The following is a 12,310-nucleotide window of genomic DNA, read 5'->3' as shown; positions in this document are numbered from 1 at the left end:
CATCATGACCCAGATAGGGTAGATGGGGTAGATTAACTTGAGTTTGTCTTTCCCAGAATATTGCGGCTGCCTCAATGGTGGCTGGTGTCAGGATGGCGGTGTGTGTGATTGTGCTCAGTTCCAGGCACTGGGAGACCGCTGCCAGATCAGTAAGACACACAAATAAACACACACACACACCTATACTATCTTCCTTTTGCGTTGGATCAGATTTGTCAGAATATCATCCACATGACATCTTTATTGTTGATTGACAAGCACCTTTCCTGGTATGGAGTTTTTTTCCGTCATTTTTTAATATCAGCAAACAGTATACAGTTACACACTCATTTAAACAGGAATGTGTATCAAAATGATTGTGTGTGAGTGTGTGTGTGTGCGCACTTCAGACTCACCAATCATTCAACAAAGGGTAATTACATGCACACACTACAATATTAATTATCAAATTTCCCCACATTTCTCTCTCTTTCTGTCCTCCCTATACAGACATATACTTTACTCCTTACAGCAGCAGATATACAGTAACATTACTTGCACTAAGATAATAGGGTCAGGGCTGAGTGACGAAGGTTCTGGTTTCTATATTCTGAAATCTGAACAGACTCCTTTGAATGACTATCGCGAGATCTGAGGTCACAATTATTGTAAAGACATTTTTCTTTTCAGCAATCTCATTTTGTGGTGCCACACATGTTGGAAACAATATAGTTACTTAGGAACCTGTAACTGAACTGAGGCTGGAAATGAAATCCTAAAATAGACTATTAACAAGAAGATAAATAATGCAAATATTTAGCACAGTCAAGTAAAGCATAGCTTTATAACAAGGTTCCTGAAAAAAAATCATGAAAGCCTGATTCAAGACAAATAATCAAGGTTCTCCCATGTAATGCAAAATGTTGAAGGTCATGGATCAGAGCTGATGCCACAGAACACATCTTCTGAAAATGTTCAATATGATTGGGACACACTGGAAAAATTTTCAATTTCGTAATTCCATCAGCATGACAAGCCACTCACTGATAAGATCAGAGGATGTGACTCACCGTCACCCGCTAAGATTGGGGAGGGTCTAAGCAGCACCTTGGCATCACCAGCTACAGGGATTTCCTGCAACAAAGAGTTGTTTTATTTGAGTATTCATTTTGCACTGATAAGTTTAATGAAATCACAGATGATGAAAGATATGAAGATGATTAAAAAAAGATAGGCTGTCTGACTTACCCTCTTAGTTTGACAAAAACATATTTGCATGACCACATGAAACTGAATGTATGAATGTCTGAGTGAATTGACAATTTTCCTCTCAGTACCTAACGAGGGCCAGGATAGAGACGGGATCTGCAGGTCGTGGGGTCAGCACCACTATGAAACATTTGATGGAATATACTTCTACTTCCCTGGAACCTGCTCTTATATTCTGGCCCAGGACTGCCACACAGCTGCACCACAGTACACGGTGTGGGTAAGAGCAGACAGATCGAAATTATCCAATGAAATATTTAACCAGAATTTAACCTCCGTATTTATACAGGGTGTTTTTTTTTATTTTTTTTTACAATATCACCATGCTTACAGAAATCCCAATAAGAAGCTAAAATTCAGTGGTATGAAACTACTTTCACCAAACAAAATCCGTGAACAAACGGGACTTAGATATGTGTTATATAACATTGGGCAGCATGCCCATTAGCAGTTATTATCAACCCTGTCTAAGGTGTTATTATCATATTCCTGTTGTTAGTTTTAAATTGTCTGTGTCTAAATCCTCTTGACTTATTACATAATTTTGCAGTTTAAATTTGGGAACAGAAGACCACCTCATGTTGCATTTAAAACTCATATTAAATGGACAGTTATGGTGTTCTTCATGGGGGTTGTATGAGGTGCATATCCATAGTCAGTGTGTTACTTACTGTAGATGGTGCTCGTCATGCACCCAGTTTGTAGAAACATGAGAGCAAAGCAATATACTGCTGTGGACAGGCATAACAAAACATATTTTAGACACCTAAAAGAACAGCCAACTTAAAAAAAACAATATTCGTTAAAGTGTTCGCTATGTTTAGGATATTTTCACCACTCTATCTTAGAATTTGAAGTGATATTGATTTTGTAATAGGTGGGTCTTTATTTTAGGTTTCTAAATTATGTTTTGCTGCTGCATCCATCCACAGCAGTACCTTTCTTTGCTCCCGTCCTGGCACTCCTGTCTGCTTCTTCAAACTGACGGTGTGCCAACCGCCATCTACTGTAGAAAATATCCTGACTATAGACAAGTAGTTCGGATGTTGAGAGTGTTTTGAAGCACCTCACACAACCCCTGTGTGAGGTGCTTCAAAACACTCTAAACATCCGAACTACATCTTTAAAAGCGGACTTCTCCAGACCTCGTTTAAATGATAAGTCTGGTGATATCCTCTGTTTTTGTTGCCTATAAATTCCATGAAAAGACCAAAACTATCAATAAATCGATTCTACTAAGTATTGTTTAGTCAAAACCGAATTTAAGTACATTGTTTTCCAAAAACACGTTAGTAAGCCACACTGTTGAACTTGGTGACATGTTTCTTTACTATCATAGAAATGGGCACTGTGGTTTATTTGGAGTCCCCAACAAATGCACTATATCCTCCGGTTTGAGTAATATTTGCTAATAACTACAACGCTTTTTGAGGTCATTTTAAACAGATTAACTAACCGACTAATTGTTGTTTCTAATCTCTTTTGAAATAGAGGGTTTTACCAATTTTATCCTTTAAGCTGACAAATAATTGGGATAACATCAAACTTTTGTAACATTGCTGATTAAGGTATTTCAAAAATAAGCTCCCAAAGTGTTTCTAACTCTGTCTATGCCTTGCATCCTCTCTCATACATTGTTAGATAGTTATAGCATAAGTCAATTAAGTTGTTGCAGTAATTAATAGGGTATATCACAACAGCCATTTGTGGCAGTTGGTTGGCATCATTAACAGACAGGTGACTGTTTTTTAGAATGCTTGCTTGGGTTACAGGCCGTGGCTAATCCTTGATACAGTAATACATTTCCATCCTTTTCCCCCTGTGACCCTTTCTTCTTTTTCTTGTCTTCTCAGGTCCACAACAGCAGAGTGTGTGATGAAAGTGTGCATTCATGCCCAAGAGCTCTCAGTCTGTTCTTCCCAAATGAGGAAGAGATCCACATCTCTGGATATCAGGTCCATCAGGGAGGCCGCAGGTGTGCGTGTGTGTGTGTGTGTGTTGCTTCCATTGTAGTAAGAAAAAGTCTTCAATTAAAAACATCTTGATACAAAACTGTAATAACAGAAATGGAAAAACAACTCAGTGACTCACCGCCCCATCAACACCCACCATTATGAGCATGATTTTCAAAAAGCTTGCATTCTCTGTCACTCTCTTGACATTTCTGTCTCTGAAATGTCAGGTTAAGTCTGCCTCACACTGTTGGGGGTGTGTTTATTGAGCGACTGGCCGATTACCTGCTGGTGAAGAGTGTGTTTGGCTTCTCTTTGGCTTGGGATGGAGGCTCGGGCGTCTACCTGAAGATGAGTGAGGAGCACCAGGGGCGCCCTTGTGGCCTATGTGGGAACTTCAACCATCTTGCTGGCGATGACCTCACCACTCCCCGTGGTAAGACCGGCCCCCATCCGCTTATCCCTTCTCTCAGCACCCACTCACCTCAATTATTATTATTATACACTCAACACTGATTCTGGCCAATTATAGGCGCGGTGGGAGAACAGAGTGGAAGGATAGGGGAGAACTGATAGTTTGTGTTTGAATGGCTGGAAGGAGCACAAATTCTTCCTCAAATGACCAGTAATATGAACTGCAGTCCCCTACTTGTTTGAGCAAAGAGCTGTCCACTAGCACGAGGATGAACTGAGAGAAAGAGAGTAAACAAGTGGAAAGGCTCCGACTATAAAGCTACAATAGACATGGCACATTTACAAACACAATGTTATCACATTTCCTCCTAATGCTCAATCTCATTAGTATTTTATTGGATTAATACAGAAAACACAATTTTACGTTGAATGTAAATATGTTTGATGATAATATAGAAAGATAAATAATTGTGTCCATGTTTGAATTGTGCCTCAACTGTACAGTATCTTTACCCCGTGTATGTGCTTAACCATTAATGTATCTGTTTCTTGGTGCTTGTATGGCGAATGTGTAAACATACCGGTGTTGGCTGTGTGTTTTAGGCATTCGGACTGATGAACCTGCAGTGTTTGCAAACAGCTGGGCAGTGGACCTGCCTCACGAGAGAGCCTGTCCCTCAGTAGACCTTGACTTCAATGGGCCCTGCCACTCTGAGTCAGATATGGATGTAAGAACCACACACACTTTCTCTCAAACCAGTATTACTATTGGCATATACTCAGTCAATTGTATGTCAGCATGGTATACCATGTACATATTGTTATTGCTTGGCAGAAAATACAACTACTAAAGTGCAATTGATATCTCTGCTGATGTGTTAAGAGGACGGTCCTTGTGAGTTAAAGGACTGCAGCAGTGTTCATATTGCGTTACTTCTCTGTATATTGTATTATGTGCATTATATCCATACCGTACTGTATTTATTGTGAATGTGTGCAGGATGCCATGGAGAAATGCAGTGCACTTCTCTTCTTCCCATTTCTGTCGTGCCATGAAAACATTGACCCAAATCCCTTTGTGGCCAGCTGTATGTCTGACCTTTGTGTGTAAGTCAAAACCTTTTTACTTTTTCTTCAGCCTGTAATTCCTTTGTTGTTATCAGTGTAAGCCCAGTTACAGAATTAACCTTCCATCATTAGCTACAGTACAGGCTTCAGTTGTAGACACTTTTCAAATAAAATAAATGAGATTTCCCAAAAACAATTCATATATAGTTTGTTTTTTTTTCCCCTCTTTTTATTTTTAGATCTGATGACGACGAAACGTTTTGCCGCGCTTTGGTTGAGTACACACGAGCCTGCTCACATGTTGGATATCCAGTAAGAGAGTGGAGAGACAGCTTCCCTTCTTGTAGTAAGTGACGACTGCGGCTCCACGTATATTGTTTTATTAGGTCAACATGTATTCCATGCTTATGCTCTGTAATCTGTCATTTTTCTGAAACTGTTTGTATTTGTATGCAGATGATGGCTGTGAGGAGAGCTTTGTCTATAGAGACTGTATCAGTTGTTGTCCACCCACCTGTACATTTGAGAAAGAGTGTCTAGGAACCAACTTGCATTGTCTAGATGGCTGCTACTGCCCTGATGGTATCTACTTTTTTACTCTTAAATAATGTTAGTTGATTGATCTCTAAAATTACGCTTGACTTTTCAATCTTCTTTTTCACAGGTCTTATCCTACAAAATGGAACATGTATTCCTGTCTCTCAGTGTCCATGTGTTTACCATGGCACTTCATATTTACAAGGACATGTGCTTCAACAGGGATGTAGTGTTTGGTAAGTTTGGTCATGTGTGGTATCCACACACACACCGTTAGTGCTGCGGCTGCTGCTGCTGCCAGCCCCTTTTCTACATAAAGTTTGTCTTTCATAATGGCCATGATTAATTTAATTTCATTATCGATGTTATTCATATTATTTTAGACAGAAAATGGTTAAGAATGTGCTCATTTGTAAACAATGATAATAATCCACAATTAAAAGCCGATACTCTATTAATTTATGGACCTGTGCAAGTCAATGCATCTCACACAACACTGTGCTGCAAATATTTCTGAATAAAAGTCTTGTGTCAGCCTCGCCTTGATCAAACAGATGGCCCGCTATTAACAGGTTGGTTACTTCCAGAAAAAAAATTACATGTAGCCTAACAACACCTGGTGATGTCCAGATAAGCAATATCCGGCCACTGTGTGTGGTCTTTGATCAACATGGAGGGGGAAGTCTGAAGGGGCATGACAGCGATTAACTTTACATTTATTGAGGTATTGCGAATGCTCAGATTGAGGCAAGGTTGCACAATTATTATTCGACTAGTTTAACAAGAAATAAATGCATACAAACACAAATTACAATCAAAACACGTCAAATATGCATTCACATCTATAGGATCTCTGGTTTTCTCTTCCCTAAAAAGTGGCGCTACCTTGACTTTTTTCGAATTACCCTTATGTGCCGGTCTGATGTATCTGCTATAGCCTTGCCAATGTGCTGCTAACCTACTGTATGTTCTTTGCTAGTGTGTGCATGGGAGGAGTGTGGAACTGCACTGAGAACAACTGCACAGGTGAGTTTACATTTTCAGAACAGGTCAGTCACTGGAGGTGAAACAGTGAATTCAGATATATTACTGTACCTCTTCTCCCTTCTTAGCCGAGTGTTCGGTGGTAGGTGACGTGTTTGTGACAACATTTGACGGTAGGATGTTTCTCCAGCCGGGGTCTTGTCAATACGTCCTGGCAAAGAGCCGCAGCAACAGCAGATTCACCGTCACTCTGCAATACACTACCTGTGCAGAGGTAACGTGCATGGTTACCTGCACACACACACACACACTCACCAACCATGCAGTTTTCTTTCTACATAGATATAACCGGCTGTCTGTGTGATCTGTGCATCTACAGCAGCAGATGTGTATTCAGTCAGTGACAGTGGTGTTGGATGAAGATGTGAGTCGACAGATCACTTTGACCAGAGAGGGGGAGGTGATAATTGGTGTTAACCCGGTGCCTGTCCTGCCCTATGTTGATGGTAGGAATCACAAAAGCTGCATGTTATATATCAAATGCAGTCAGATTACTCTGAAATAATTCCTCTTTGTACTGTAATAAAAAGATGATTACCATACACCACAGCTCGTTCACTCCGCTCGGCTTCTGCCAATCGGCTTGTAGCTCTGTCACTGCGAGCTAAACACTCAAAAAAGTCACGACTATTTGCTGTCCTGGCTCCTCAATGGTGGAATGAGCCCCCGATTGACATCAGAACAGCAGAAAGTCTCTACATCTTCCGTCGCAAACTAAAAACACATATTTTTCGACTACACCTTGAATAAGGAAAGTAGCACCGTAGTAGCACCGTAGTAGCACTTTAGTAGCACTTAAATGGCACTTACTGATAGCACTTTGTCATTTAACTTTATTGATTCTTGTTGTTCTGAGTTTGTACTCATGGTTTTGGATAAAGGCGTCAGCTAAATGTAATGTAATGTAATGATTAAACTTGCCTTCTTTTCCAGTAATTTCATCTTTGATCATGGCTTTTGATGTTTGTTTGTTTCTCGTTACATAGATGCATTGGAAGTGCAGAGGCTGACCTCTGTGTTTACACAGTTGAAGGCAGGGATTGGTCTGAGGGTGCATTATGATGGTCGAGGAGGGCGGGTCTATCTGCAGCTGGACAGCCAGTGGCGTGGACAGACGCTGGGCCTTTGTGGAATCTTCAATGGAAATCTACGAGATGACTTCCTGTAAGCAAGTACTTCCCACTTATAGATCAATGTTAAAATATAACTATACCTGACTGTGTGTGTGTGTGTGTGTGTGTGTGTGTGTGTGTGTGTGTGTGTGTGTGTGTGTGTGTGTGTGTGTGTGTGTGTGTAGGTCACCAGCAGGAATGATAGAGGGCACACCTCAGCTTCATGCCAATGCTTGGAAGGTTTCTTCTGCTTGTGTGGCGCCAGTCAACCTGCCCATCATAGACCCATGTGAGATGAACCAGCACCATGGTAATAATGATGTCATCTGCTTTTATTCTTTCTTCTTATTCTTTTGTACTTGCTGTTTTTATGTTGATTTGCTATTAAGAAAATTGAAAGGCTTGAAATGGAAAGGGTGGCCTGACATTAAACAAGCTACAGAATACCTCACATGACGAGGATAAATGTCATCAGCTCTACAGACTACACTGTACATATGAACATCCTAAATATGATTGTGATAGGGCTGTCAAAATCAGCCGAAAATGACACATAGGTTCGAACTCTTGAAATATCTATTATTGCGCAGTATGTCCATGGTACAGCATTGCGCAGCTCGCTGTACTTTTGTTGAATGGTCTGTTTCTATTTATTCCTGTTGCTTGATTTGAAAGCCCCCTATGGATGAGGAACGACTGATTCTTGAAGTTGAAATGAGAAGTTATCGGTACAATACCTCTCTTCACAACAAAAACTTGAATAAGGTTCCAGCTGGCTGGAGGGAGAGTTTCCTACTTGCTGTTGTTTATATTTTATGTCATTTCCTGATGTGAAAAATGTGTGTTTACTGATTAAAAAGTACAAACATTGAAAGATAGCAAGTAAGTACTACTCACCCATCTTTTAAGTGGTTATGTCTCCAGTATGATCTTGAGCGTGCAGCTGATAGGTACATGGTTTATTTACATGACGTAGCGTATCGCTTGCTTTTAGGACATGCTGTGGCCGAGTTTTCTGCCATTATTATAGATGTTGTAGAAATATTGTTGTTATATTCAGCTTGACCTAACGTTACATCTAGTTTTCAATTAATAAAGGTTCCGCGTCATGCGATGCATATAGTGCACAAGAGGAAGGCTATCATTGTTTGTTCAGACCAGAATTTGAAATGCGTTACATGGTTTTGTGTGTTTGTGTGTGTATATATTCTAGTATTCTATGCATCCCAGTGTGAGGTGCTGCTGGGGAGTGTGTTTGCCCCATGTCATGGCTACATCAGTCCAAACATCTACGAGCAGCAGTGCCGCTACCAGGCCTGTCGTTGTGGAAGCAGCTGTTTGTGCACAGCACTGGCTCACTACGCGTACCTCTGCTCCAAACACGGAGTCAACGTTAATTTCAGATCACACGTCTCTGAATGTGGTGAGTATTTATCTGATTTGCTTTTATTCATACTGTGTTGTTTTTACAAATACTTTTAAATGTATTAGCCAAAATGGTCACATATTTAAATGGTGCTATATCTGTGGATTGAGTATTTGTGTTTGTTTTAGAATCAGAAAATGTTTATTGTCTATCATTGTAATTGCTGTTTTTGATTGACACAGTACACATAGAGTAAAAACACAATCGCTTTAGGGGTACAGTATATACAATATGTGTGTGTGTGTGTGTGTGTGTGTGTGTGTGTGTGTGTGTGTGTGTGTGTGTGTGTGTGTGTGTTTACACAGGAGTGGTGTGTCTTGGAGGCATGCAGTACCACTCTTGTGCGTCGTCTTGTGGGCGTTTCTGTCGTACTCTGTCTATCACGGAGACGTGCAACCCCGAAGACTGTGCCGAGGGGTGTGGCTGTCCAAATGGCAGTTACCATGACGATGTGCGCCAGCGCTGTGTGCAATTGTAAGACTTTGCCACCTCATATATCATCCTAATTACGGTCATCAATTTCTATTTGGCTGGATCACACATAAATGCAAACACCAACTGAGAAAGCCTCATCCTTTGTTAATGCAATTAGAATGAAGTCACAAGTTTCTCCTCAGGTCCCAGTGTCACTGTTACTCCATGGGTGGTGTGTCACAGCCAGGGGAGGTGACCTTCAGCGCCTCTGGCCCCTGGTGAGTCACTGCTGGCCTTAACCTTCACTGAGAAGGGAAACTCACTTTGGCTGCTCTGCTGATCGCACACAGTGTAACATCCTCACACACACTGTCTGTCTAATACATCTGAGAAAGCGATAAAAGCTTAAGTGATTGTCAAATGAGACGTAGAGCTCTTAAGCTAATCTTGTGTTTGATACCATTACTCTCTTTCCTAAACACTCACCTCTTTTTCTCTCCCTTCCTGTCTTCTCGATCAGCCTGTGCAGAAATGGGAAGATGGAGTGTGTGCCAGAGGAAAAAGGTAACCTCTCCGCACTCCCCCCTCCCTTAAGTTCCTGCTCTCGTTCTTTCCAACAACAAAGTGCTGTTTCAGGCTGTGTCCCTCTTGCTGAAATCAAGAGCCTTATGTCTGTGCTTGTAGCTTGTTTCCCATGACTGGCTGTTGTGTTTGATGTTTAAGGCGACTGGGGCATTGATATTCTTCGCGTGTGTGTGTGTGTGTGTTTCCGTGTATGCACGAAGAGCCCGATAGTGTAGAGGTCGGAGAGTGTCCAGAGGGTAAAGTGTACCACAGCTGCAGCGAGCAGAGAGGAGGCGTGGCCTGTGCACCGACCTGCCGTAACCTGATGTTGAACCTCACCTGCCCTCCCAGCACACCATGCATCCCTGGCTGTGTCTGCCCTTCTGGGTAAATACGCATCTGCTGCCTTCCAATATTCTTGTCTATTACAAAGACGATAAAAGTGATTTTACCAGTTCACTCTGCAAAAAGTACTAAATGTTTTGAGTTATTACCTTTCTGGGAATTTCGTCTTTCTGTTCATTTCAGAATAAACATCTACTTGCAGATTGTGTAAAACATGCTTGAGATCAGTGCTTTATTCAAGTGATCATTTATATACTGTAAAAAATACTTAAGGAAGCTGAATGTTAATTGTAATGGATTACAAAACACTAAATCAGGTCTCTAAGTGGATTTCATGCTGTGATGAAAGCAACTGAAACCAGCGGCTGCCTTGAAGCTAGTCAGTAGTCATCTGTAATCAATGAGCAAAACCACAGGTTTTGTCTTTTCATGGTGTATTTATTCAAGAAAAGTGTGTACCGTCCTGTCTGCTTGTGTCAGTTTCAAATTGAAAGCCTTCATCAAGGGCAACTTGACTACACACAGTGGAAGGTTTCCTTTTTTACTTTCCACACCTACAGTAGGTTTTACTCACATAACTAACTTAGTGCAGTATGGGTTTTAAATCAGGTGTTTGCATGTTGTGTACCTCCTACCTGAGTTATGTTTTACCTCTGAAGGCTGGTGCTGCATCATAGCAAGTGTTACTATCCAGAGAACTGCCCTTGTGCCTGGCTGGGCCTTGAATACCTGCCTGGAGAAACTGTGGAAACACCTTGTTACAAATGGTACACACCTTTACTGCACTCCCCGTTTGTATTTTCCCATAGATGGAGAAACAGACAAAGCAAATTCATGTTTTACTGCATTTACTATGTGTAATTCTGCAAGTTGTACCCCAACAAATTGTACCCCATGGGTTTCTCGTTCCTCTTCTCATGTGCATCTGCCTGTCCGTCTCCTCAGTGTGTGTCACCATGGCTATTTTAACTGCAGCTACTCACCATGTCCAGCTGTGTGTACTGTCTACAGCGACAGACACTACCACACCTTCGATGGCCTCGAGTATGACTATTACTCTGACTGTCAGGTCTACTTGCTTAAAGTGAGTAGATTCATTGTGTGTGTAGATCTCTGTAAGTACAGTGTTACATGTGCAAATGAAAGTAAAAATATGTAAAATTACTTAATTTAACTGGCAAATTTATAGATTCAGTTTGGGCACTGGAATGCTAATCAGGTGGTGAAAGAGGGCTTGTGTTAGATTGTGTCAGAGAAGTCTGTGTGAGAGATAGTGTGTCTTTAAGTGCAAAGCAGGAGCATCCTCCATGTTTCCTGGCCAGGGTTGGATCAGGGAAAGACGATCCAAGCTTGTTACCTTGGGACAGAGAGGGTTTTTTAATTAGAGCAGATTAAAGTGTGTGTGTGTGTGTGTGTGTGTGTGTGTGTGTGTGTGTGTGTGTGTGTGTGTGTGTGTGTGTGTGTGTGTGTGTGTGTGTGTGCGCGTGTGCGCGCGTGTGCGCGTCTGTTGCTGGGTTTGCACCACGGTAATGCTAGCAGCCGATGCTCAAAGCTGTAGTGACACAAAGAGACCTGTGTTCACTTCAAACCCCAGGACTCCTGCGCTCCCAGGGATATAGAATTAGAATTAGCAGAACAGACATTCCAATTCAGACCTAACAGGCTGCCGGCAACCGTGCAGACCTGAAAATAATGGGGAAGCAGGTCAGAGTTGTGTCTTAATTGCCGAGAGGTGCTTCCTCTTCTTGTCACCCCTCATGTATCCAGAATGACACTGATTCCCGAAAAGGTAGAATCAAATTTCAAGTTTGAATCTATCACGTGGTATTCAGATATAGGGTTTCTGGCTGTTTCTTAAGTAAAAGGGAAATGGTGAACAAACATATGGAAACACTGAATTGTGTTCTCAGGACAGAGATGAGCTGACGAGACTTCCCTCCAAAAGAGTAATATTTTGTCTTTCCCACTCACCAGAGTTCAGGAGAAACCGAGGTGTCCATTGTTGCCCAAAACAAGGACTGCTATGAGAGCGGCATTGTGTGCATGAAAATACTGGTCATCCACGTGGGACTTACCAAGATCTACTTCACCGACAACTCTGGCAGCCCTGTATGGAATATACCCACACAGTCACACCCTCTCTTTACAAATCCATTTATATAACTGTGTCTCTTTTCCTCTAACAA

The 12,310-nt window shown here is 41.5% G+C and overlaps 1 protein-coding gene across 1 annotated transcript in view; it reads left to right on the top strand.

The window, feature by feature from the left end:
- otogl (otogelin-like) overlaps nucleotides 1–12,310 on the top strand; it is a gene marked incomplete at both ends in the record, with an annotated part of 28,025 nt that overhangs the window by 1,400 nt on the left and 14,315 nt on the right. The window contains 22 exons of the mRNA XM_079223317.1: nucleotides 57–149; nucleotides 1,314–1,468; nucleotides 3,102–3,223; nucleotides 3,431–3,636; nucleotides 4,218–4,342; nucleotides 4,615–4,721; nucleotides 4,922–5,028; nucleotides 5,139–5,264; nucleotides 5,347–5,455; nucleotides 6,199–6,245; nucleotides 6,332–6,477; nucleotides 6,583–6,709; nucleotides 7,250–7,427; nucleotides 7,561–7,685; nucleotides 8,589–8,798; nucleotides 9,107–9,275; nucleotides 9,419–9,493; nucleotides 9,736–9,779; nucleotides 10,001–10,166; nucleotides 10,784–10,891; nucleotides 11,070–11,208; nucleotides 12,099–12,233. Coding sequence (XP_079079443.1) covers nucleotides 57–149; nucleotides 1,314–1,468; nucleotides 3,102–3,223; nucleotides 3,431–3,636; nucleotides 4,218–4,342; nucleotides 4,615–4,721; nucleotides 4,922–5,028; nucleotides 5,139–5,264; nucleotides 5,347–5,455; nucleotides 6,199–6,245; nucleotides 6,332–6,477; nucleotides 6,583–6,709; nucleotides 7,250–7,427; nucleotides 7,561–7,685; nucleotides 8,589–8,798; nucleotides 9,107–9,275; nucleotides 9,419–9,493; nucleotides 9,736–9,779; nucleotides 10,001–10,166; nucleotides 10,784–10,891; nucleotides 11,070–11,208; nucleotides 12,099–12,233 — 2,819 coding nt within the window. The remainder of the gene's footprint in view (nucleotides 1–56; nucleotides 150–1,313; nucleotides 1,469–3,101; nucleotides 3,224–3,430; nucleotides 3,637–4,217; nucleotides 4,343–4,614; nucleotides 4,722–4,921; nucleotides 5,029–5,138; nucleotides 5,265–5,346; nucleotides 5,456–6,198; nucleotides 6,246–6,331; nucleotides 6,478–6,582; nucleotides 6,710–7,249; nucleotides 7,428–7,560; nucleotides 7,686–8,588; nucleotides 8,799–9,106; nucleotides 9,276–9,418; nucleotides 9,494–9,735; nucleotides 9,780–10,000; nucleotides 10,167–10,783; nucleotides 10,892–11,069; nucleotides 11,209–12,098; nucleotides 12,234–12,310) is intronic.

The sequence above is a fragment of the Taurulus bubalis genome (genome assembly GCF_910589615.1).
Source record: "Taurulus bubalis genome assembly, chromosome: 9".
In the NCBI taxonomy this organism is placed as follows: domain Eukaryota; kingdom Metazoa; phylum Chordata; class Actinopteri; order Perciformes; family Cottidae; genus Taurulus; species Taurulus bubalis.
The sequence above is the reverse complement of the archived record's forward strand: the minus strand, read 5'-3'. Positions and strand labels throughout refer to the sequence as shown.